The 27,645-nt window shown below is 40.4% G+C and overlaps 1 protein-coding gene across 1 annotated transcript in view; it reads left to right on the top strand.

Annotated features, from left to right (window-relative positions):
- Positions 1 to 27,645, top strand: part of NRG3 (neuregulin 3) — a 561,068-nt gene that overhangs the window by 208,989 nt on the left and 324,434 nt on the right. The window contains exon 2 of the mRNA XM_087701943.1: positions 20,346 to 20,475. Within this exon, the coding sequence (XP_087558069.1) occupies positions 20,346 to 20,475 (130 nt within the window). The remainder of the gene's footprint in view (positions 1 to 20,345; positions 20,476 to 27,645) is intronic.

Below are 27,645 nucleotides of genomic sequence, written 5' to 3'. Positions count from 1 at the left end.
GTGTTAAATAGTTTTATGACATCAGCAAAGAGGATGCAGCTGCTTATAATATGATCATAAAGGTCATTTATGTAAAGCAGAATGAGCGGGGATCCTAAAATACTGCCTTGGGGGACACCACTGTTAACTGCTGCAAGGTTTGATAGGGTGCTTCCTGTTTTGACTATTTGTTGCCTGTTTGGAACTTGGCTATCCACTTGTGCAGGGATCTGGAAATTCTGTAAGAGCTTAATTTTAACAGCAATTTGTCGTGTACCAGTGAGTCAAAGGCTTTGCAGAGGTCTATGTAAATTGTATCTATTACTTTATCCTGGTCGAGTTGTGTGGTCCAAATGTTTCTGCAGTGTAGAAGTCGCAGAGTATAGGACAAAATTTTCCTGAAACCAAACTGCTTGTTAGAGAGTAGGTTGTTTGTCTCTAAGTGGAGGGTAATGGATTGCTTGATGATTGATTCCATGACTTTGCAGGTGACACAATGAGATTGGTCTGTAATTTTGAAGTAGGCTGGGGTCTCCCTTTTTGAAGATAGGAATGACCATGGCTAATGACCATAGGTTGGGCAAGGAGCAGGTTCTGAAAGATACCTCATAGATTGTGCTTAGAGGTTCAGCTATGGCAGTGGAAAGCTTTTTCAGGAAGTAGGCACATTATCTATCAGGGCCAATAGATAGAGATGGTTTTAGATTGTGTAGTGCCCTTTAAACGTTATCTTCTGTAAAATTGATATGTAGCAGATCATTGCAATTAGTTGTGCTATGAGTAGGAAACGGGGGGGGGCAGAACCACTGCTGTTGACAAAGACTGAACTGAAGAATGTGTTGAAGAGTTGGGCTTAATGGCTTCATCATTACAGTCTTGCTTGTAGACTGTACAAATGCTTGCTAATCTTGCAGAGCTCAGAGCCCTCTTTAGTTTCAAATCAGTATGTCTGAGGAAAAAATGAGTATCCAGGCATAGAGCATGAACATTTATGGCAGACAGTGAACGTGTCTCTTTGTACTGATTTCCTTGGTTACCTCTTTTTCAGCCAGCCTGGACTGGTTCAGGAGAAACCAGGGATGTTTGAGAGGGAATAAATATACATGAAAAGATTCCTATTTAGTTTGGTGCTTTTGAATAACCACGTTTGAAACTCTCTTCATCTCGTCTTCAAAAGCTTCTCCTATTTATCTGAAAGAATTCAGTGTCAAAGAGTTTGCCCTTGCATTGACTATCCAAATGCAGCAGATGGAAACTCAATGGCCTTTAAATTTTATTTTTAATTTAAGCCACCTTTTGGAAGTGCAACCTCTGGCAGTTTCCCCTGCCGTCATTGCTACTAGAATTAAAGTTCCAGGAGTTTTACTTTCCCCGTTCCCTTCACCAAGTAATGTGAAACTTTTTTATACCCTTTTATTAAAATGAAACATAAATGTCCTTGGTATGCTAATATCATTTAATTAGTCTGTTCCTACCCCCCTCAGTTCCTTTGCTAGTTTAATTAAAGAAGAAATATTTGACAGATTAATTTTATAATGATTTTAAGTCCAGTAAGAAGCTGTATCTGTTCCTGGGAGAAATAGCTGTCTGGGTATTTAGGTTAGTTTACATATTATTTATTAATTTTCCTCTCAAGGTCTCCCCATCCTCCAACCCTCAAAGGACTGTCATCCTCAGCAATCATAACTTTATCGCATCTCTCTAGTTTTAGTGGCAGTGAATTTCCTTAATTGAACTGATCAGGAACCAATGTATATACATGGTTCCCCAAATGGAAAATTCCATTTGGCAAATTTACTGTTATGTAACCATCTACCATAATATTAAAATAACTTCTAATCCAGACATGTTGCAATGAAGGGTATCAAAGAAGAGAACCTTAAAATGTAGCATATCTTGCACACCAGGGAGGGGGGTAGTCAAGATTATGTCAGATTAATAAATCTCTCTTTCTTCCTCCCCGTATGAGATTATTTCATAACTTCTGACCTACATATTTCTGAAAACCCCGGCAGAATTTGGTAAAAAAAGTTTTGCACAGCCCTTTCACTGTTTCTTTCATTGAGCTCCCATGAATATGTATGATCTCCTATGAGCTATCATTGCACTGCATTCAAAAACCACCTTCCACCCCAACCAGCCATTTTGAGTTGTTAAGTCACGATCTGCTCATAGGCAACTTCTAAGCCAATCTTTGTCCTTTGTTTTGTTTTTCTTTTGAGTAAAGCTGAATGAAATGTGAGTTTCAGGCTTCCCTTTCTCTGTTGAATTTGTGTGTGTGTGTGTGTGTGTGTGTGTGTGTGTGTGTGTTTTCGTAGATTTTCATGAGTACAGGTATGTATAGATTCTCAATCTTACACGGGAAAAATATGCCAAGATCTCTCTCTCTCTCTCTCTCTCTCTCCCTCTCCCTCTCCCTCTCCCTCTCTCTCTCTCTCTCTCTCTCTCTCTCTCTCTCTCTCTCTCTCTCTCTCTCTCTGTATATGTGTGTGTGTGTGTGTGTGTGTGTGTGTATATATATATATATATATATATATATATATATATATATATATATATATATATATATATATATATATATATATATATATATATATTTTGAAAGAAAAAGTTCAGCATTAACAAAAAATAAGCAGGGAAAAGTATTTTAAAAATAGAAGAAAGTTCAGGAGAGGGATGAAGTAAATGAATGCAGAGGCAAGAATAGTGAAAAAAGAAAGATGGAAAAAGAATGACTTTTGACTTACTTTGGTATAGATATGTTAGACAAAGAGTTCAAAATTACTGATTTATTGTTCAAGTCTCTACACAGGAATCTAGATAAGTAAACCTAGATAAGGTTCAGTGGCTTTCAAGGAGGGATGAACTTCATCCTCTTGTGACTATGTAGAGAGTCTAAATGGATTCCCTGTTTGACTCCTTCCCTGGTTCTGCCAGGAATGAAGAGGTGGCTGAGATGCTAAGCTGGTCAATCAGAAAGGTCAGCAGTTCAGTGGTTCAAATCCCTAGCGCCGCGTAATGGAGTGATCTCCCATTACTTGTCCCAGTTTCTGCCAACCTAGCAGTTCAAAAGCATATAAAAATGCAAGTAGAAAAATAGGAACCATTTTGGTGGGAAGGTAACAGTGTTCCATGTGCTTTTGGCATTTAGTCATGCCAGCCACATGACCACAGACACGTCCTTGGGCAGCGTTTGCTCTTCGGTTTTGAAAAGAAGATGAGCGCTGCCCCCTAGAGTTTGGAACAACTAGCACATAAGTTCAAAGGGAACCTTTACCTTACTGGTTCTGCCAGTCTCTCTTCTATAGATATAGTTAAAGAATATACACCAAACTCTTAGTCTCATAATATTTGTCTACTTTATTTCCATAGTTATAATATAATTCCAATCCTCAAATCATTAGATCAACTTCCCACTTCTTTCAGTTTCTTACAAAAAGTCCAAAAGTGGTTTCCATGTAATAATAAAGGTTACCAAAGTCTTTTCTTTCAATGAGGCTGTGAATTTTGCCATGTTGCTTTACCATCCATTCTTCTATTGTAAGTCCATGCAATTTTTAAGAAAATCCTTCTCTTTTCCTTTTGATAAGAGTTGGATGAAGTATGAGCTACAAGTTTCTCCTCTGATGAAATTGTAACCAACCTATAAATGTTAAATCAAGGAACAAAGATATGTTGTACACAACTACTTTAAGGTATCTACAAGAGGTCCTAGAATAACAAAAGATTCTAGAAATCATTATAGAAACACTCAGTTCAGAGGTAGACCTTTCTTTCAAAGGAAAAGAAAGGAAGCAAATAGGTTTCACCCAAATGAATTTTTTTTACAATATATTGGTTTTAGAAGGAAAATAGTTCACTTGCTGTTAATAAAGAGCCAGCTTGGTCTCATGGCTAAGGCATCAGTCTAGAAGTGAAGAGATGGTGAGTTCTAATTCTGCTTTAGCCATGAAAGTGCTTGTGACTTTGAACCAATCACCAGGGACAGTGAGTTCTAGTCCCACCTTAAGTATGAAAGTCTGCTGGGTGATATTGGACCAATAGTAGGTAAGTTGATACTCCAATTGATATGAGTGAGGTCCGGTTATGCTTGTAACCATGGCAGGAATCCAGAGCCCCCCTCCCCAGCGTAGTTGTGGGTGTAAACTTGATCCCCTACACTAAAGTGTCTAATTTTGCTGGTCGAATCTGGGGGTGTCGTGGCAGAGTAGTTTGGGTGTAGCCGGTTTAAGAGCGATCTTAGCCAGTGACTTAGAAGCTCAGAGGGGCTTCTCCTGGTGGTAGCACTTGGCGTGATGTGCTGAATGAGGAGGAATAGATCCACCCATGTTTGCCAATCTCCTGGCCCCATCCTAGATAGCAGATCACATTATTCTCTCTGCCTGTCCATTGATGGCCATATGGAATGGAGCTACCAGGGCATGCTTGATTCCCTGCACTGCTAAGAAGGTTTTGAATTGCATGGCCGTAAATTGGGGCCCATTGTCCAAGACCAAGACATGGGGCAGGCCGTGGTTGGAGAAAAGTCTCTGTAGTGCCTTGGTGACTGCTTCTGCTGTGGTAGTGGCCATGAGGACTATCTCTAACCATTTCAAGTAGGCATCCACAACTACCATGAATACTTGGCTGTGAACGGGGCCAGCAAAGTCAATGTGCACCCTACACCACGGTGTTTGAGGTCACTCCCACTCCTTAAAGGGCACCTCTGGGGGAGCTGGTCTGGACTCCTAGTATGGTGTGCAGGTAGCCATCCATTCCTCAATCTCCCTATCCATGTTAGGCCACCACACATAACTCCTGGCCAAAGATTTCATCCGGGCAATTCTTGGATGCTCCAGAATTCACAGTTTGATTGGAACAATGACCTGGTCCCCCCACAGCAAGCAACCATTAACAACAGACAGTTTGTCCCTTTTAGCAAAAAACATTTTAAACTCTGGCCCAACCAGTCCCTTGGGCCACCCCCTCCACACCCAGTTCAAAACCTGTCTAGGAGTCCAGTCTTTTGCTGAGTGGTGGGCGACCTCACTGGAGGAGACAGGACCAGCCTCAATGCAGTCTATGAACAGAACTGGTGTCTCAGAGGTTGGATCGGCAAGCAGTTCTGGTGCCAGGTCAGTGAATGAGACAGTAGCTGTACGCTATGAGGAAAATAGTCCAATGAGTCATACACCGTGACAGCGAAGCAGGGGTAGGCTGGTCCACAGCCAGAAAACCCAAAAGTGGCTTATGGTCCATGATGATCTCAAAATCACAGCCATACAAATACTCATGGAACCATTTTATGCCAGCTACCGCAGCCAGAGCCTCATGGTCCAGTTGGCTGTAGTTCCACTAGGCAGCTGACAGAGTCCTTGAGTAGTAGGCAATGGGCACCTTGGTTCCATGCAGTGGCTGAGGACAGCCCCAACGCCAAACGGGGAAGCGTCACAAGTCAGCACAAGTGGCAGAGTCTGGTTGTACTGGAACGTGTCCGCTGACAGCAGTTTTTTCACCCCAGCTTCAACTCTGCCCCAGGGCCATGTTGCCTTTTTGCTGAGGAGCCTATGCAAGAGCTCAGCAACCGTCGCTTTTTGTTTAAGAAAGATGTTGCAGAAATTAAGGAGTCTGAGGAACACCTGGAGCTTGGTCTGATTGCAAGGTGTGGGGGTGTCCTGGATTGCCTTAATTTTTTTGTGGGGTGAATTCCAGAGCCATCAATGAGGTACCCCAGGAATTCAACCCTTGGCACATTAATTTGACATTTCCCTTTTTTAAGATGGAGACCTTTTTCACTAATTCTGGTTAAAACAGCCCTACGTTGTTTGAAAAGTTGCTCCTTATTTGCAGCCGATGCCAAAATGTTGTCAAAATAGAGGACGACTCCTTGTATCCCCTGAAAAAGTCATTCCATGATGCTTTGGAACAGTCCAGGGGCAATACTAACCCCGAATTGGAGCTGAGTGTTTTTAAAAACACCCCTATGTGTCACAAAGGTTTGGGTCTCCATTGTGGCACCATCTACAGGCAACTGTTGGTATGCCTGCACCATGTCTAGTTTAGCAAAAACTTTTCTGTGGTCTAGCAAATGTAGTAAGTGCTGTACAATGGGCACAGGATAAGCGCTTTGTTGTAAAGCTTTATTTATTGTGCACTTACAATCCGCACAGATTCGGACTGACCCATCCGGCTTGATCGGGTCACAAGAGTGGTCTCCCAGCATGCATGATCTACCAGCTCTAGGATTCCCTGGCCAATTAATTTGTCCAATTCAAGATCGATTTTGGGACGGAGGGAGAAAGGGACTCTCCTGGGTTTTAGCCTAATAGGGGCTATGTTGAGATCCAAATTAAAAGAAATTGGGGTCCCCACATACTTACCTAGACCAGTGCCGAAGACGTCCTCAAACTCCTTAAGGAATTCCTCAGTGCTTTCGTCATGAATGGCGTTGATTCTGGTCACCCCAAGGCCCAGGGATTTGAACCAGTCTAAGCCTAGGAGGCTCTGCAGGGCTCCACCGACTACTGTCACAGGAAGCAGTCCATTGAAAGATATGAATTGCACTCAGAAAGTGCCTTGTCCAAGAACCGGGATTCAGTTCCCCTGGTTTTTCAGACCTCTGCTCAGGCGTAGGTCTGGAACCCTCAGTTTGTGCCTCCTCAAGTTGGGGACAGACTTCTTTAGCGTAGCCCAGGACATAATGGTCAGAGATGACACTGTGTCAATCTCCATGGAACATGGAGACCCCTCAATGAGGATTGTGACTTTCAGTTTTTGGCCCATGTCATGCAGGCTTGACTGATGATGGTCTGGAATGTTGCTCCGGGTTCTGCCCCTTGCTGCTTTGGTCATGGTTGCCATGTCCCTTGTCTCTGCAGTTTCAGGCATGCAGGTTGGCTCCTTGGTTGTCTGGGTGCTGCGGGGGATTTGCTCCTGCAGACTCTGGCAATTGCCCCTTTCGTTCGCAGCGCTGGCAGATGGCATCCCGGAAATGGCAAACTGATCTCTGGTGGTTTCCTCCACAGCCAGCACAAGATGGGAAATGTGATTCAAATTTCCACGCCAATTCTTTTTGGTCAGTGCGCATGCAATAGATGTCGTCATCGCTGTCTGAGACTTCTGACTCTGTAGTCTTGCAATGCACCCCTGTAGTTTTGTGCATGCTCTTTGGTGTGCTTTGTCTCTGTAGGGTTTCTGTCAACTTGGTCGAGGACTCGGTAGCCCTGGCTTTGTCCAGGGTGATCTGTAGAGGGAGGTTGGTCTTGGTGAGCAACCTCCTATGTAAACTAATGTCCCGAACACCACATATAATTTGGTCTAGCAAGAGTTTGTCTAAGGCTCTGAACTCACAGTAGGCCACAGCCTTTCACAGTGCGGCAACATATTGGTTGATTCTTTCCCCTTCCTTCTGGTTGCCGAGGTTGAATTCATGCCTCCGCACGTATTTAAAGAGTCTGGGAGCATAGTGTCCACAGCATCTGTTGTAGGACCAACCAAGTGACCGAATAGAGTGGCGTTGGTTCGGGCGAATATTTAGCTGTGTCGAACACCTCTGGTCTGCAGTAGCTCAAGAACATTGATTTTTTTCCAGCCTTTGGACAGGCCCAGGAGGTCGTTGGCTTCAAAGAAGCATTCAAACCTCATCATGTAGGATTCCCAGTGCTCAGTGGCTGGGTCGTACGGAGCTGGTGGGGCATGCATAGTCATCTTATCTTGGCAAGTGGATTTGAATTTGTCACTTCCAATCCTACCTTCGTCGCCAGTGTTAGATTGGGTAATGGATAGGCACACACAGGATTAATGGTAACAACAGCTCTTTATTGAGTACAACAAGTGAGAACAATCCAGCGAAGTTTGAGTCTGACAGCAGCCCTTTTATAGGGAGCTGTCAGACCCTTCGACCAATAGGATTAAACCTCTGTTCCCGCCAGAACAGAAAACCTTGGTGGAAACCACTGTAGTTAGAACTAATATCTAACACACACACACACACACACACACACACACAGAGAGAGAGAGAGAGAGAGAGAGAGAGAGAGAGAGAGAGAGAGAGAGAGAGAGAGAGAGAGACTATATGCAGGTCTTGGCATATTCAGGTCTTTTCCCATGTAAGATTGAGAGTATTTTGGTGACATTTCGAAGAGCACTCCACCCCCACCCCCCAAATATTATAGAAAGACGGCAGCTCCAATCATGCTTTGCTTGCACAAGCATGAAGCCAAAGGCACCAGCCTGAAGATGGCAAGTGAGACGTCATTGAAACGTCGCCAAGATACTCCCAATCTTACACGGGAAAAGACTCAAATACGCCAAGATCTGCATACCTGTACTCGTGAAAATCTATAAAAACACACATATACATACATACATAAATACATGCACACACACACACACACACACACACACACACACACACACACGACTTATATAAGGATTCTAGGAGATTCACAGCAATCCAGAAAAACACAGCTAGAAGCAAAATCTCGCCCCCACCCCTCCAGACACCAGGTCAAACCATCTGCAACTCAACCCCCATCCTAGCTGAATGCTTGGGGGAAGAGCCTGGTTAAGGCTAAGTGAATAGAGATCCCTCCAGATATCAGATAGGAGGTTGTCCCAAAGGGCGGCGGGGTGGTGGTGGTGGTGCACGGAGAAAGCATGAGCCCTCTGGGGTCTCCTCAAGGAGGCAGAGTTTGACGGAGGGCACCTGGAGCAGAGCCGCCTTATCCGACCTATTCCAATGGGCAGGAAGAGGCTGTCCTGCCAGTAAGCTGGCCCTCTTTTAAAGTAAAGCTATTCTTCTTTTTCTTTTGGGATTCAGATATAAAAGAGCCAAACATCCAGAAAAACGATAAAAGGAATCAAAGTAACTGCTTTCCTTTCCTTTTCTTTTCCTGTTTTTTTTTTAAGCATAAAATGAATGAGGCACCAATATCCCTATGTGAAAGTATTTTTGACAACAATGCTGCTTGGTTCCATATTCCCATACTATTAGGATGTCAGAATGATAGATGCTCCAGTGAATAATAATTATTTTGACATTCTCCCCAAGATGAGGGAACCAGCAGAGAGTTGGAATTATGTTATTTATCTCTATCTTTCGTTCCATGAAGCTCTGCATCCTGACCTAATTCTCTCGTCTTTCTAGAGTAACAGGAAAATACAATGAGGTTATTATTTTTAGCAATTTTCCCCCCCAGTTTAGCACTTCTCTGGAATTTGATTGCATGCCCAGGTATCTTTGAATGACGAGTACCAACACAACAAGGGTGGAAAATATATCAACATTTATTTAAAAGTATGTTCCTCTCAAAACAGCAGGGCTTATTTCCAGATAAAGCTGTCTGTAATTATTCTAGAGAGGGAATAAGCTGTTTGAAATGATTACTGTGCCTGCTATGTATATTTTCCCCTCTAATCCTCATGGTGTTTGATGACATATATTCTTTGGGCATGTTATGATGTCTGCTTTCCATGCTCACTTTCCCATATTTGGGAAGCAGAAAAGTAAAGACGGAAACTTTAAAATCACTGAAAAACCTAAAACATATTTACAGGTGATCCTTGACTTGTGACCACAGTTGATCCCAAAATGTGCATTGTTAAAGCAAGACAGTTGTTAAATGAATTTCACCCCTTTTTATGATCTTTCTTGCCACCGTTGTTAAGTGAATCCCTGCATTTTTAAGTTAGTCACATGGTTGATAAGTGAATCAATAAGTGAAGGTCAGAAAAGGCAATCTATCATGTGACCCCCAGGACACTGCAACCGTCATATAGTTGCCAAGCCTCTTTTTCCAGTAACGTTGTAACCTTGAACAGTCACTAAATGAAGTTGTAAGTTGAAGACTACTGGTATCTGTAATTACTTTAGAGTTTGGGATGCTCTAAATCTCCTCCCTCCCCCCTGTCCTTTTGACTGTATTTATATCAAGGCCAACACAGTTGGGGAAGATCAAGAACAAGAACAATAGGAAATTTGGTAGGGTATCTTTAACACCCTCTGGGTATATAAATGTAGAATTAAAGGTAAAGGTAAAGGTTCTCCTCACACATATGTTCTAGTCATTCCTGACTTTAGGGGGCGGTGCTCATCTCCATTTCTAAGCCAAAGAGCCAGCACTGTCTGAACACATCTCCATGGTCATGTGGCCGGCATGACTCAATGCCCAAAGCGCACGGAAGACTGTTACCTTCCCACCAAAGGTGGTTCCTGTTTCTCTACTTGCATTTTAGGTGCTTTCGAACTGCTAGGTTGGCAGAAGCTTGGACAAGTAATGGGAGCTCACTCCATTACGCGGCACTAGGAATTTGAATCACCGAATTGTCAACCTTTCTGATCAACAAACTCAGCGTCTTAGCCCCTGAGCCACTGCATCCCTTAGAATTATGTACAGTGCAATAGGAATCTATCATGCTCATTTATAGTGAGGTGCTTTGCAGTCTCTGACAACGTATTGAAATATATACCTCCTGCTTGTCTCCTCATCTAGGCCAAGTTGCCATTTAGGACAGCAGCTGCCAATTGATTGGACTTCCACATCTTAATTGTTTATCTCTGTGGATTTTTTCCCCCAGAGTTCCTACAATCTTTCATTGCCTTTAACTTGGAAGAAAAAAAGTAGCAAAAGGCAAAAGGTATATATTTTTATTAGATTTAACCTAGTACGGTCCTTTTCTCCCATATTTTTCCCCTGCTAAGCCAAACTTGATTCTTTTTTGTCATCCAGGGAGTATCTTCAGCTTCAAGATATTCTTGAGATGTTATTCAAAGCAGTTGGTAGGGAGGAAATAGCTGTTTTCCAAAAGTTATTGATAAAGAAGGAGATTTGATAAGTGGTAGCATCAGATAAGAAAAACAAAGATGACCAATTTATATTGCTTCATGTTCCTATCTGCTACTGTCTTTTGCTGGTATTTTAACTTTGAGCAGATGTAGAAATAGATGTTCTAGGACATAAAAAAGCACAGTTGCCTTAGCTATCTGATGTGTTGTGTCACGTTTTAAGAACTTCACTGTTTCAGCGACGATGATCCCAGAGGGATAGTACTGTTGGTTGTCATGACCAAACTGATTATTCAGTTTTATATTTTTTTTAACTCCAGTTTTAGAAAAAATACCAAAACCCTAGGGAGAAGTCATAGAGACAACAGTGTAATCTATATTGCTCTTGATCTAATGTTGTTGTTCAATCACTGGGTCATGTCTGACTTTTCACATCTCCATGGACCACAGCACTCCAGCCTTCCCCCCCATCCTTCCATCTCCTGTAATTTCTCCAAATTCATGTTCTTTCTGTCAATTACACTATTTAACCATCTCCTCCTCATCCCCCACTCCTTTTCCCTTGAATTTGGGCTTTGTGACCTAATATCTTCTTACAATATTTCATGGGTAATTGTTATCTATTCTCACTAGAATCTATCCCATTGTGGTTTCTCCTTCCTATGCCACGTAGTACCTCCTGGGTCCTGTTCCATGTGTGTATCACAAGGTCCAAGAAACATGTTTCTTGGACTTTAAGCTAAGCCAACTAGGTTTAAACATAATGCTCACTCAAGGGAGCTATAGACATGGCTCGTGGCTGAGAAGATAGCTGGTGATGCATTGAACAGAAGTGGGAGGGAGAGTCTCCACAAGAAGAAGAATTAAACCAAGGTAACTCTGAGGGTTGCCTTCATAGTAAAATATCAAGGACATTAATATTGATAAAGAAACATGGCAGCCATCCAGTCTCACCACTCAAAGGCAATGTTAATGCTCATGGTTTATAAAATATTTACTTCCTCCTTTTTTTGAAAGGCAGAACTTCAAGGTATATTCCCTATGTTTTTAATCTCTTCACCATGAATTTTAAAGTGGCAGGTCTGCAAAACTTTGGAAAGAGAGACGGGACAGGCAATAAAATTCATCTTCAGTGCCACTTGGCCAACAAATGAAGAAGAAACAAAGCATCCCTTCCATTTCAGTTGGATTGGTGTACATATAATGGTTCTTAAGTTGTCCCTAATTGCAAAGCCAATCTGCTATTTCCCTTGAGAGGTGAAACAAAATTAAGTAATCTTTGCAACTATAGGAAGTCCCAAAGGTGCTTTTTCCAAAAGGCAACTAGACTTTCTAGGGTTTTTTTTAAAATGTTTTGCTTCTCATCCAAGATGCTTCTTCAGTCCTAATGCATGGGTGGGCTGACAAGCTTCAGAGACATCTAGTTATAGGGAGGTTTTTATACTAATGTATTAATATAAATAGTGATCATAAATAATAAATGTATTATTATTATTTTTAGCTCTGTTGTATGCCACTCAGAATTGTTTGTGAAATGGGTGGCTATTTATATTGGCTGAAGAAATTCATAAAAAAGACATTTAGGAAGATTTAGGTATGTTTCATTTATACGTTGACTGCTTGGAAATCATGGAAAGATATATTTGAGATGAAATTATACAGAATAATGGGTTAAATTATGGGAGGTAAGAGTATCTATGAGGAAATGCAGAATATCAATAAGAACAACGCTACAATAAAATGACTTTCCCAGAATATGTTCCTTCATTTACTGAAAGTCTTATATACAGCCTGTCAAAATAAAGATTTCCCCAGACAGCTTTTAAAGTATCTTTAATAATATTTTAAAACCAATCTGTATCGCTAAAGCAGCAGCTAACAACTAAATAGAAGATTACACATCAGTGCTTTAAAAAAAAAACAGTTTGAAAAGTGAATCCATCATTGTAACCAAAAATAGGTCGAAAACATAAATCGAAGTTGCTAAATGTACTTTTCTGAAAGAATTGTGCAAAAAGAGTTGACACTCACAATGTCTTCTGCCAATAAGTTGTGAAAGAAGGAAATATTTAAATATTTTCAAGAACATGGTAAAAATGAACTTCCTTCAATATTCCAGATTTTGTCCTTTGTCGCTCATGATGAAGCATGAAACAAAAATTGGAAGAAAAAAAGAGAAAGGGTGCTTTTAGCCCTGAATGTGTATTTTTCACACATTTCAAAGGTGCAAAATATAAATTACATGCAAGAAGATATCCAAAGCCCACATGAACTTTATGTGAAGAAACTAGAGAAGATTGGTGCAATTTTCCAAAGACTGTAGACGAAACTAAGCGTCATATTTCAGTTGAGTTTCTTTTTGTATTTTTGTTCTTCAGTTTCTTCTTGTTGTTTTTTTTGGAGAAAAGTTAAATTTCTTATAGAATTAACCAAGGTGACAATCCCATATATATATGTTAGGAATTTATATTTCAATTGCTTAATTAAAGTTGTCGTTTCATTCTCCTAAAAGTGAGTGTCAGCCAGCCAGTTGTTCCTAGTCAAAGTCCTTTTCTCTGTGGAGCCAAGGCCTTTTCTTTCCTAGGAAATGAACAGAGTGTCAGGGTTCCAAATAGCATCCCAAAGTAAATCAGAGTCTGAGGCAAAAGATTCCTCAAAGTTCCATTTTATTAGAGATGTCATCTTGGAAATCCCAAATCTAAAAGCTTCCAGGTTTTCCCCACCCAGTTGAAAGTTCAAGATCTTGCCCCTACACCCGCAAGTCTATCACATTGTCCAATCTCCCTCTGCCACATTGGCAGTTTCCACCTATCCAGTTCCAGCCAGGTATAGACACAAAGGATGACCTTGGCTTTCTAGAAAGAATGTTATTATGGCTACATATCACCAAACTCCATATAATCCCCCCTCCCATTTTCCCACAATAGTAGAAATTGTGGCAGGCATGAAGTCCAAAGGAAAACATGGCTTACAGACCTGACACAGAGGCAGCCCTGACCTTGAGTTGGTTTAATCAACCCAAGTGGCCACAAAGAGGTTACAGGAAGCCCTCAACTTACAACCATTTGTTTAGTGACCGTTATAACAGCACTGGGAAAAAAAGACTTATAAGTCACTTAGTATGACTTTTTCATCCTTATGACTGTTGCATCGTCTCTGCAGTCACATAATCAAAATTTGGATGCTTGGCAACTGGCATATATTTATGATGGTTGCAATCATAAATAGGTGCCCAGCAAAGGCAACGGGGAAGCCAAATTCGTTTTACAACTGCCTTACTAGCTTAACAACTGCAGTGATTCACTTCACAATGGTGACAAGAAAGGCTGTAAAAATGGGGCAAAGCTCACTTAACAACTGCCTCACTTAGTGACATAAACTTCAGTTGTGACCATAAGTGGAAGGTTACCTGAGATCCAAGGACAGAATACATAGGTAAAGTTGTACTGGTTCTCATGTGACTCTTCCTCAGTTCCCTTCTATGGATTTGGGCCATTTTGAACTTCATTAAGAAATTTGCATAGAGATGGATAAATAAATACAAGAGGAAATTGTACACATTTTGCTGCTGCTAAAAATGTGGTCATTTGTATTCAGTGATAAACTGATATGTTTGTGTCTCTAGTGGTAAATGCACACAGCTGTAACATGTGAAGTGTTATTCTCTAGGTATGTTTTCAGACCTGTGCTTTTTTTCCCCCCTAATGGGGAAAACACACCTTCTGTTTATGTTAGCACAATTTCCTCCTTAAATGTTTGTTTCATATTGAAGGGGAGGACTGAGAACCAAGATTAATATTTATGGGCTGAATAATGGAGATACGTCAGTCATTCAGTCTCAGGGATCAGTTCTCATATTGTGTTTTAATATTACGAAGTGTTAGTACAGTGGTGTGAATCACGTTTGCACCTCAAGTAGAAAAAGGGAATTTGAGGGTGACAATTGTAGCTTGGATTCCTGTTGATATCAGAAGTCAGTTAGAGCCGCTTTGGTTTGGGGGTTAAGGCACCAGACAGAAATGGGAGACGATGAGTGACATGATCATATATTGGGGTCTTCCAATATCTGAGGGGCTGCCACAAAGAAAAGGGGGTCACTTTTTTCCAAAACACCTGAAGGTACCTGAAGAACCAAAGGATGGAAACTAACCAAGGAGAGAAGCAATCTGGAACTAAGAAGAAATTTCCTGGCAGTGAGGACAATCAACCAATGGAAAGGCTTCCCTTCAGAAGTTGTAGGTGCTCCAACACTGGACGCTTTTAAGAAGAGTTTAGACAGCCATTTCTCTGGAATGATCTAGAGTCTCCTGCTTGAAAATGGGATTGGACTAGAAGACCTCTAAGGTCCCTGCCAATTCTGATATTCTGACTGTGAGTTCTATCCCACCTTAGCCAGGAAAGCCAGCAGGGTCACTTTGGGCCAATCACCAGGAAACTGTGAATTCTAGTCCCACCTTAGTCCCCCAAAAGCCAGCTGGTTGACTTGGGGCTAATTACTCTCTCTCAGCCCAACTTGCCTCACAGGATTGTTGTGAGAAAACAGGAAGAGAAAGGGATGTTGGGTATGTTCATTGTAAAAATAACAAAGGTGGGATAAAGGTAAATAAATAAAATAAGCATGCATGAAGCATAGATATTTTATTTATTTATCCTACTTTTGTTATTTTCAGGTGAAAAATTAATGATAACCAGGTCAGATTTGCTTGTTCCACTTTACTCCCCTCACAGGGGTGTCATTGTGGCGGGAAATGGGGGGGGGGAAATTAGGAAGATGTGTTGGATATATTTCCCACCTTGAGTTATTTGTACACATAATAAAAAGGGCAGATACATAAAAATAAGTCATGAAGCTGCTTCTCCCCACCACTTTGAGGAAGGAAAATTTTAATTCCTGTAAAACAGGAAAACCATCTCCTCCTCATTTCCTGCACCAAGATGGAAGATTATTAGATGAGCTGATTGTTGCAAAAAGGAAAAGCTGAATATCAATTATTTTAAAAGAAAGACTTTTGGAGGAAGAAAAATATATAGATGGGCATTTACCCATCCAGTGCAGCAATGTCCCTCTATAAATACGGAGAGAGAGAGGGGGAGGGGGGGAGGGAGAGAAGGAGAGAGAGAGAGAGAGAGAGAGAGAGAGAGAGAGAGAGAGAGAGAGAGAGAGAGAGAGAGAGAGAGAGAGAGAGAGAGAGAGAGAGAGAGAGAGAGAGAGAGAGAGAGAGAGAGAGAGAGAGAGATTTCTCAAGCTCCTTGGGGCTGAGAATTGCTTGAAAACTGAATTTCCTGAAGTGGACCATTGGGCTCCTGAACAACTGGAAGAAAAACCATCTAGTAAAAAGAAAAGGCAACCAAGAGAGCAACATGCAAACAAAAGCAAATAAAAGACTCCCAGAAGCAAAACAAATTAAAGTTTCATTTGTGTGCATTGTTTAATGAACTGTTAAATTGGTCACACCCACCTAGTCACATGACCTAGCCATGCCCACCCAGCCCATTCGCATCCCCCCCCCAACAGTCTGAGGGACCATGAATTGGCCCCCTGTTTAAAATATTTGAGGACCCCTGACATAAAGTTTTGCTTGTGGTGAGTCCTTTCTATGGAAGGGAGAGAGAAGAGATTGCTCAAAAAATAGCATTAAGCTCTCTATAAAAGCCATGCTGGAGGGGAGAGAGAGCTGGGCAGGGTGTGGACCTAAAGCAGCTAGAAGGAGAATTTTCTCTAGCAATACTCACAGGGTTCAGTCATTGGAATAGCAGTGGGAAATAGTGGAGTAGTGATGAGTAATAGCTGTGAAGACTTCTGTCTGTGAGTGTGTGTGTGTGTGTGTGTGTGTGTGTGTGTGTGTGTGTGTGTAAACGTATGTCTAGGGGCCTATGGTGTTATTGGCTCTTTTGTGTTTGGAGTCCACTGAATGCGGGTCTGATTAAAAGGACCCATGAGAAAGTAGTGGAAGAAGTGGGATATTCATTTAAGGAAGTGGAATTTCCAAAACAGGATGGCAACTGCACAGCTGGAATTGGCTTAAACTCAAAGAGTCTCTTTGTTTGTTTCATTATTTGTAAGCTTTAATCTTACCTTAATAGAATAGAATAGAGTAGAATAGAATAGAATAGAATAGAATTTTATTATTTGTATGCCGCCCTTCTCCGGGAGGACTCAGGGGGGCAAACAATTCAAGGGGAAAAAAGGGGAACATAAAAACGAAATACAAATAATAAAAGTAAGCAACAGTCGCACAACCATACATGTCGAGAGGGGAGGGAACTCATCAACCCCAGGCCTGCCGGCAAAGCCAGGTTTTGACGGCTTTTCAGAAGGCCTGGAGAGAGGTGAGGGTCCGAATCTCTGCGGGGAGTTCATTCCAGAGGGACGGAGCTGCCACAGAGAAGGCCCTCCCCCGGGTAATAGCCAGATGGCATTGGCTGGTAGATGGCACCCGGAGGAGGCCAACCCTGTGAGATCTAATGGGTCTGTGGGAGGTAATTGGCAGCAGGCGGTCTCTCAAGTACCCAGATCAAGATTAAGATTAAGATAGCTTGTAGGGCTGTAAGGTGGCTTGCAATCATAAAAGATAAAAATGCTATAAATTAAAAACATAAATAAGTAAGTTAGAGCTTACTAAACACCCCATGAGAAAAAAGAAGCCTCAGCTGCAAAAGGAAGGGAGTTTGGCCCTTGCAGAGCTCAGATGTTGCCGGAAAAGCCAACCTCCTGACTTCAGATAGGCCTCTTGCCAGCCCTACTACCAGGCCTAAAGTACCTGCACCACCCAAATAGACGTAGAAAAGGCAGAAGGGACAGAGGCCCCCTTAGAGACTACGGCATTTAAAGAGGCGGCTGCAGGGGTGGGTTCCTGCCAGTTCTAACCTCTTCTATAGAAGAGATTCCACAAATCAACAGTGCCATTTAGAACCGATTCCAGCTCCCTCCCCCCGCCCGTCCGCACATCATCAAGATGAAGAGTGAGAGGAGGAATTCTGGGAGTTGAAGTCCACAAGTTTAAAGCTGTCAAAGTTGAACACCCCTGGGGTTTTTTTTCTAAAGGGTTAGGGGTGCAAGGGTCTTGTAACTTGAGAGCTTTAAGACTTGCATGCTTCAAATGCCAGAGTTTTTGAGCCAACATTTTGGTTGCTAAGCAAGAGCGTTGTTAAGTGAGTTTCACCACATTTTACAAGTTGGCCACTCCTACCCGGTCACATGGTCGGCAACTCACTCCCACCCAGTCACATGGCCAGAAAGCCACTCCCACAAAGCAGGCCACACCTACAGAAGAGGTTCTAAAAAAATTTGAAACCCACCACTGGGCGGCTGTCAATTTCTAACATGACATAAGTAGTCCTTGACTTACAACAGTTCATTTAGTGAGTGACCTATATTACAACGGCACTAAAAAAAGTGACTCATGACCGTTTTTCACACTTACAACCATTGCAGCATCTCTAGATGATCAAAATCCAGATGCTTGGCAGTTGGCTTGTAGTTAAGACAGTTGCAGTGTCCTGGAGCCACATGATCCCCTCTGGCAACCTACTGACAAGCAAAGTCTGGGGAATGACAGATCTGACACTTACTTAGTTGCTTACTTAGCATCTGCGGTGGTCGCAAAATGGGTCATGATTTGATCAACAACTGTCAGTTGTGGTCATAAGTTGAGGATTACCTGTATTCACTCTATGGATTCATTCACATTTTCTTCCTAGTGAGGGCTATAGGAGCTACACCATACACTATAAGGTTAAGTATTAAATACTAGCACACAAACATATTTCAAGCTAAGATTTTTTTCCATATCCGTTTTCTACACCACTCGGAAGAGGCCACAATGGTTGAGGTCCCTCCCTCCCCAAGTAACTGAAGGTAGTTTGAGGATGAGCATTACTTATGAACTACCCAGTCATCCTATTTTTTGTTTCTAGTTTTATTTAGTTCATTAGCTCAAATCTGCTCTGAGCACATTTCATGGAGAAAAGAAATGATATCTATCCATCCATCACCACAAGAAGCCACATTCATCGCCATTAATAGTGAAAAGCTGGTTCTAAGGACTCATAAAAGAATAAAGGAAAATGGTTTCAATGCATTTCAGGTTCATTTGTTCCTCTGTCTTTTTCCACTTTATGAAGCATGGCTTAGAATAAGGTGCTGGCAATTTCACTTTCTTAATAAATAATTTTTATTGTACTTTAATGCTTAATCTTTTGCTGATCTCCAGGAGATGTCAAGTTGACTTCACTGCATTATAGTGAGTTTTAAAGAATTTTGCAATCCCTGCTCATCTCCCAAAATAGCTTCCAAAATTTGGAATAATTTCTTATGGACAGGAGCCAGATTCCTATCCGCTCCCTTTCTCCAGCGATATCACAGAATAGCTGTGGGCTCCTTGGTGCTCTCTGAGCTTGGTGGTTTTTTTGCAGACATTTTCATTACTAGACTAGGTAACATCTTCGTAGTTTGATAATACAACATCTGCAAGAAAAACACCAAACTCAGAGTGCACCAGGGACCCCACATTTCAACCCTGAACTGCAATATTCTCTTCTATTGTTAGAATATCTATATCTAATCTATATCTATATCTATATCATCTATATCATCTATATCTATATCTATATCTATATCTATATCTATATCTATATCTATCTCTATCTCTATCTCTATCTCTATCTCTATCTCTATCTCTATCTCTATCTCTATCTCTATCTCTATCTATATCTATATCTATATCTATATCTATATCATCTATATCATCTATATCATCTATATCATCTATATCATCTATATCTACATCTACATCTACATCTACATCTATATATCTGTATATCTGTATATCTGTATATCTGTATATCTATATATCTATATATCTATATATCTATATATCTATATATCTATATATCTATATATCTATATATCTATATATCTATATATCTATATATCTATATATCTATATATCTATATATCTATATATCTATATATCTATATATCTAGACTCAAATCAGCCAGAAGTCCCACTTAAGGTTCTTAAGAAGAGCCTGGATAGCTACTTCTCTGGGTCTCTTGCTTAAGCAAGGGGTTGGACTAGAAGACCTCCAATGTCCCTTCCAACTCTATTGTTCTATGTTCTACGATGCTTCAAGAAACATCATTGAGCCTGTACTAGGAACTATGATCAGAGAAAATAAGAATCTCCTATTTCTTTCCATAGGCCTGGGGGTATATCCTTAATAGAAATGCATCTCATGCCAAACCAATCTTATTTCATTCTTCAATGTAGTGACTAAATTAGTAGACCAGCGAAAAACTGTGCACATAATATACTTAGACTTCAGCAGAGCATTTGACAAAGTAGCCCACAACTTACTTCTTGGTAAGGTAGAAAAAAGTGGGATAGATAGCGTCACAATCAGATGGATTTGTAACTGGCTGGCATCTCCAACTACAGTAATTATTTTGAAGTTTAGAGCTGACGAATGCTGTAATTTCCATCACCGCTCAACCCTCCAAGCTGAGTCTTTTTAAAGTAAAAGTTGATGGTCCATGGGAATAATATCTATTGTATTAAAATGTGTTTTTCCTCCATTCTGCTTTTTCCTTCTTCTCTAGATACCACAACCTATTCCATTGAACAATCTGAGCACTTTAAGCCATGCAAGGATAAGGATCTTGCATACTGTCTTCACGATGGTGAATGCTTTGTCATTGAAACTCTAACAGGATCTCACAAGCACTGCAGGTAAGACATTTTTTTATTTATATAAAAGGTTGATCATCGTTGTGTTTTTATAAATCATGGTAACATTCATATGCCCACCTGCGCCCAGATTAAAACAAGCAAAATAAATATACCTATCTTAAAATATTACTTAAAAAAAGAAAGAAGGAAGGAAACCTGATTAGATTTCAGGGCCTAAAGCTCATGACAATCTGCTGGTAAAGATTGCTGATGGTACCCGTGAACACTCTCTATCAATGAATAATGAGGATGAGAACGGTGAATCTCATTAAACTGATTTTCCCCAAACTCTAGATAATTTGTTGTTGGAAAGTAGAAGCTGATTAGAAGGTATGCATTTAGAGGTGGAAGTTGTTTTCATTATTTTATTACTAGATAATTTTTTTACTTCCTTTTATATGTGAAGTGAAAAAAAAAGAATATTGATAAAGGGCCCTCAGATGTTCAATAGAAGTTTGCTGAACTACTGTATAATTGAATTAATGTTTGAGAAAACCATTCATTGAGGGATTTATGGATAAGGACCATCAATGGTGCATGCTGTCCTGTAGAAGCAAGGTTTTATATGCAAGAATGCTGGCCAATGGTGTAACATCCAATTAACATTCCTTATTACCAAATGGGGTGCTTATTATTTTATCATTTGGGGAGAATTTGGATTCAGAAAAACCCAAGTTTTATTCTGTGAGTTATTAGATGTTCAGGTACTGTCATGCAAAATGCTTTGCTTATTGTTATAGCAACTTTCACACATGTATAAGTTTCATTCGTAAATGGGTTTATGCCTACATTTCTAAATGTAAACGAGATAAGTCTAGAATGAAGAGAATAGTCACATCAGTTTCTTCAGATTACTGGCTCCATCCAATCTCAGTAGTATTTATTTTTCTGCTCATGTTATGTTTTATTAGAATTGTTTTCTCGTCTGAAAGTTGGCAAAGTTGTCCCCAGTTAATTTTTTTTTTTACTTCTTCTATTGAAGTGATTGCATTCTGCCATTATCTAACAGTATTCAACTCTAATGCCCGTGCCTATTTCTTTAATGCATGAATTCTTTAGTTGTGAAGTTCCCTTTACAAGGCTCTAAACTTATGATTTTGAATTTGGTGACTAATTTCATAGTAGCCTCCCAGGAACCTCAGAAGTAAGTAGCTCGAAAGAAGACAAATGTCCTTTGGGCTCTGGACTAAATTACCTAAAAAATGGCTCCTTTGCTCCCTTTAAGTCCGCATTAAGCCCAGTGCCCAGATTCATCTTGACCTATACCAATTGAGTGAGCGGGCAATAAATCTCCAATAACCTCTTTGGAAATTCCCTACCTGAGGCTGTTCGGTTTGGTTGCTTCAGTGGGCAATGAGCCAGATCTCAGTTGCCATATTTATCACTGTGTTTGTACTGAATTGCTTCATCCGCTTGCATAAAAGGGGAAATGAAACTTTCTAGATTTGGATGCTAAAAGTCAAAGATAGACAGATGACAGGCAGTTGATTGTCCCTGTCCCTGAAACAAATGTCCTATAGCCCTTAATGGCCATTGCCGAGTGTGGCCCTAATTTTATTTATTTGTTCATCTATTTGTTTGTTTATTAAATTTCTACTCTGCCTATCTCACTTGAGGGATTCTGAGTGATTGGTAATAGATATTTGCTTAGGGTATTTGAATGATTGATTTACTCATTCTGCCTAAGTCAAGTCTTCTCAAACTATATTCCTTCCTCTTCAATTGTCCTGTGTCTGTTAAGATCAGTGTATTCTCAACCTTGTCAAATTTAAGAATTCTAGGAGTTGAAGTCCTCTTAAAAGTTAACAAGATTGAAAATACTGTCAACTCTGAAGCGAACTTGGCGGAGGCCATCTTGTGCTACCTCATAGTTGCCAAGTAGCCAGAAAATGGGAAGGGAGGGGGGAAGTAGATAGCCCAGCTCCAGTCAAAACAAAATGCTTTCTTGTGGGAACCAAGGTCATTGAAACAGGTGGCCACTGAAAATGGAAAAGAGACTGCCTTCCATTTTCATTGGACGATGTGACCGTTGAAAACTGGGAGGGGGGAGTTTGATTCTTTTAATTAGGAGAAAACTGTGGGAACTGTCAGAGTTGGTTTTCACTGGCTGTGCCAACATGATGAATCCAGTAAACATATCCTTTGAGGAATCTACCTGCCTCAGAGTTATGCTTTTGATGGGTGCATTACTTGGAACGCTGACAAATACAGTGGGCGATGTGAGCTTTTCTTAATTTATGGCCCAACTTCCTATGACAAATCATTTCAAAACACACTTCTGAATTCTAGAGCTGTGTTTAAATATTTGGAATAAGGCAGGGCTCCTGAGCAGACAAGCACTTCCTGTTTACATTCAGTAGCACTCCAAAAGTATTTGCCAGTCCTCAAATCCATCAATCTTAGAATAGTCACTGTTTGAGTACTGAGTTGCTTTTCTTTTTTTCCTTTCAATCACATACTCTTCCTGAATCGTTCACTGCTTCCTCTATTTATTTTTTCCTCTTAAAAGGTATAGGTTCCCCACACACATATGTGCTAGTCGTTCCCAACTCTAGGAGGCAGTGCTTCATCTCTGTTTCAAAGCTGAAGACATCTCCGTGGTCATGTAGCCGCATGACTAAATGCCAAAGGTGCACAGAACCCTGTTACCTTCCCATCAAAAGTGGTCCCTATTTTTCTACTTGCATTTTTATGTGCTTTCAAACTGCTAGGTTGGCAGGAGCTGGGACAAGGAATGAGAGCTCACTCAGGTATGCGGCGCTAGGGATTCTAAATTGCTGACCTTTCTGATCAACAAGCTCAGCGTCTTAGCCACTGAGCCACCGCACCCCCTTTTTCCCCCTCTTATGACACCCTTATTAAAGTAATTACTCTCAATCAATCTAGTTGTAGATTTATGACAATAACTTGCTGAAGCTATCTTAAAACTTTCTAGATGTCCTCAGAGATAGGATTGGCAGGATCTGGAATAGATCTTCAGTGGATTTACAGTTGACAGGAATTTCAAGAGAAGTCCTTTTTTTCCATTGGAGACACTCCTGTCAACCCTCTAAGGCCATTGATGTTGATGTCTGCTGGGTCAGACCACCTGGCTCACAACTGAAAATTCAGAAGTTTAGGTAGAGATTTCTCACAGGTTCCACCAAGTTTAAACAGGCCATGAAATGTTATGACATTTTGAACACCTGAATAAAGCTAGTATGTCAGGGACAAGGGAAAATGTGTGATAGAAACTTGCATTTAAACAGATCTGCAAATAATAAACATAACATGCCAAAATTACATATTTGGGTGACGAAATACAGGTAGTTCTAGTCTTACAACAGTTCATTTAGTGTGCCATTCAAAGTTACAATCACATTGAAAAAAGTGACTTACGATCGTTTTTCAGTTACAACCGTTGTAGCATCCCCCGGGTCACATGATCGAAGTTTGGGCACTTGGCAACTGATTCATATTTATGACGGTCGCAGAGTCCTAGGGATCATGTGATCCCCTTCTGTGACCTTCTCACAAGCGAACTCAGTGGAAAGCCAGATTCGCTTTACAATCGTGTTACTAACTTTACAACTGCAGTGGTCCACTTAACAAATGAAGGCAAGAAAGGTTGTAAAATGGAACAAAATTCACTTAACTACTGTCTTGCTTAGCAACAGAAATTTTGAGCTCAATTGTGGCCCAACGTTGTTCTGTGCTACCTGTACACACTTGCCCGGAGTTTAAAGAAAAGATAATAAAATTAGCCATAGAATCCCAACCAAGGTTCCAGATTTTTTCCAGGGCAAATAAAGGATTGTAAGAGGGAAGTTCAAATGTTTTAAAGCTATATTTTAAGGGTTGTTGTGTAGTAGTTTTCAGCTTGTTTGAAAAGAGGAGTAAATTCTTAACCCATACAGGTCCCTTCAACCATTTTCATCAAAGAGACAAATACAGGTAGGTGGTGCTATATGGGTAAGAAACTGATTAAATAAAAATGAATAATGTCATTATGTGTTTGGTCAGTAAAGTAGGCACAGCGTATATTATTAATGAAAGTATGGATTCTATTGACTAACTTCCAGCAAGGATAAATATTAACTGTGAATTGCATACTATTTGCTGTATTTTCAAGGCTGTTACACTTCAGTTTCCCCTCACACTTCTAATCTGTTGACATGGGCATTTCTTTAATGGTGGACATAGTTGGCACAAAACATAATGTTATTTTTGCTTAAAAAACATTTCCTGGATTAGGTTCTTGCAAGTATGGTTAGTGCTGCACCATAGTGAAGTTGAGTTGTATTTAATTCTCTGGAAAAGTTATATTCTGATGTGTTAGAGTTAGGAAAAATATGGCAAGAAGCTCATAGAATCATAAGGCTGGAAGGAACTTGGACGCATTCTAGCCTTTACCCTGACCAAGGCACGAATCCCTATAGCATTCTGGACAAATGATTGTCCAATCTTTTCTTGATTATGGAAGAGTTGACTATGGAAGTTATGAAATATGAGCTAATCAAGGGCCTGTATTTATAAAATGCTAAGCTATGTTAACTAGGGTTTATAGTTTAATAAGCAAAGATCTGAAAGAGCTGTTCACATGGGCATATAGACTTCTCAAAGTCACCGAACTCTCTACGAAATTTTACTCTTATCTCATTTACAGCCAAGATTGTGGTTGAATGTAATCAAACAAATCAGATTTTTAAAGCCAGCATCAAACTCTGGAGTTTTCAGCCAATTAATCATCATGGCTTATTTAGACTCTTTAAACCAACATCCCAGATGTATGTGTCATGAATTATGGTCGATGTGAACTAGCACATTGCCTGTTAATTACTTGAAACCCATACATGATTTCCAAACCAAATATTTTTTTAAAGTCTGAAATGGAAAACAATGCAAGTGTCAAGAATCAGCAAAAACAATATATGGGTTTAATACAGATTTTACGGAAGAAATGTTGCCGTTAGTTTATGTTTATGTCAAAGGGAGGAACTAATGATGCACAGAACAATTGCACCAATAAAGCTGATTTGAAGTTAAGTGAGAGCTGAAATTGCTTCAAGTGGCATATTTTAAGAACCATTCTCATTGAACACCTTGAGACAAGCTGAAATATCTAAGATAGCAGGCTTAACATTCCACTATTAGCTGCTGCTTTGCACTATTATTTGTATTATGTCAAACAAGCATACAGCACCGGCTGAAAGACGAGGTTGTTACAAGAATTATTTCAAGAAAGGAAAAGAGTTGTGTTAAGCAAACCTTCAAAAATGCTGACTTGGACTAAAGAAGCTTCCTACTGTCCACCCATATTTATTTATAATGGTTTTTTTAAAAAGCAGAACACTTCTATGGGCTGCGATGAGTTATTTAGTTCTATAAAACTGAATGTTCTTCTTGACTGCCATTTTTCCCCCTAAATTGCCATTAGGGTTCCTTGAAAAACCATGAAATCATTCTAAGAAAACAAAATAGCCCAAATGCCAATGAAGATTCTCAGTTGTTGCCTGGAAGGTGAGGCAATTCTTTTCTTTTTTAGGACCCACCTAAAAGAAGGATTTAGGAGCAATGACTCTCAATGACTCTGCCTAGTCACCTAATGAGCACATTAAGGGAGAAATTGCCTGGAGAACATGGATGAGATCCCCCTAACCAGACTGAAGAAGCCCATGGAGATTCTCAGCTGTCCTGCTCATGGTGATCCTAAAGACCCTTTTCCAAGACAATTGGGCTTTCTTGGTTTTTCTTTGAAGACATTTCACTTCTCATCCTGAAGAAGCTTCTCAAAGAAAAACCAGAAAGGCCACTTGCCTCTTGGAAAAGCACCTTTGGAACAGCCTGAAGAAGCTACTTGTACAAGCAGCAAAATGTTTCAAGCTAAAAAAATCCAGCTGCCATGATTCAACTTCCTGAGTACAGCCCAGATACATTTATGTGTTTGTATTCCTTGTGATCTTATAGCTTGATTTTCTCCAGATTCTTGCCGTGGTTACTGTTTGCATGTTTGCTGATCTTTATATCGGCAATGAGCATCTTATCTTGCTGGCCGAGGCGAGTGGATGGAACAATTTTTATATCCGTGAAAGTGGGAAAGTCACATTGTCACACGAGGACTAAATCAACCTGGCTGTTGTGGTTGCTGCCGGCATATGTGACTTGGCTGGCTGGCATGGGGTTGTGAAAAATATGTTGGTGATGATGATGAGGTCATTGGTTTTGGAAAACTCCTGGACTTGCTATCCACCCTCATTTCATGAACTATATCCATTGTTGCTATGGCAATTGTGGCCATGTCTGTCATGACTGTTTAGGTTGCTGCAGAAAAGAAGCAAGTCTTGATGTGGACATGTAGCTACACAATCTTGTAGTTTCATTCAAAGTTGTTCTTTCTCATCTTTGTCACATCCAGTTTTGGGGTCATAGGCCAAAACTGGATAATCAGCAGGATCAATAACAGCTAATATGAGGTAGTTAAAGTGTTGCTGGACCTCCAATGTTCTAACACGTATGCATGTGATATCCACCCTGCAATATGATTTTGCCAAGCTCACAGCTTTGTCGAGTCAAAGTGACAATGTTCAGTATGGCAGTGCATAATTAAGATGCTTGAGCTATTTTCTTTGGCTGGTTCCACCCTTGCCGTTAGTTGCAATAAAACATTATCGATTGCAGGATGGCATTTGCCAGGGGTTTCAACAAGGAAGAGTAGATCTCACTGTGAATCACTTCCATATTGTTGCCAAGAAAACATTTTTATTTATTTATTTTAGAATTCTTTATTGGCCAAGTGTGATTGGACACACAATTTGTCTCTGGTGCAGAAGCTCTCAGTGTAGCATATAAGCAATTAGGTATAAATCATGATCATAGTCATAAAATGCAATCATCATAAATCATAAGATACAGTGATAGTCATAGGATATTAAACCATCAAACAACATACATAGGACACTAAATAAAGGCAATCAACATAAATCTTGAGATACAAACAACAAAGTCATAGTCGTAAGAAGCTAAGGAAATAGATCATAGGAAAGTGGAAGAGGTAAGATAGATGATGGGTAATACAGGCCTACTAGATGGTTTGACATCCAAGGGCTTAGGCAGAGTTTTTATATCCATATGGTCTCCGGGAGTTCATCTTGAGAATATTTTACCTAGATGAAGGAGAAATATGATACTGTA

This window comes from Thamnophis sirtalis, unplaced genomic scaffold (genome assembly GCF_051295495.1).
Source record: "Thamnophis sirtalis isolate CommonGarterSnake01/CBP01778 unplaced genomic scaffold, rThaSir2_p1.2 scaffold_15, whole genome shotgun sequence".
NCBI classification, from domain to species: domain Eukaryota; kingdom Metazoa; phylum Chordata; class Lepidosauria; order Squamata; family Natricidae; genus Thamnophis; species Thamnophis sirtalis.
This window is presented reverse-complemented; position numbering and strand designations above follow the sequence as displayed.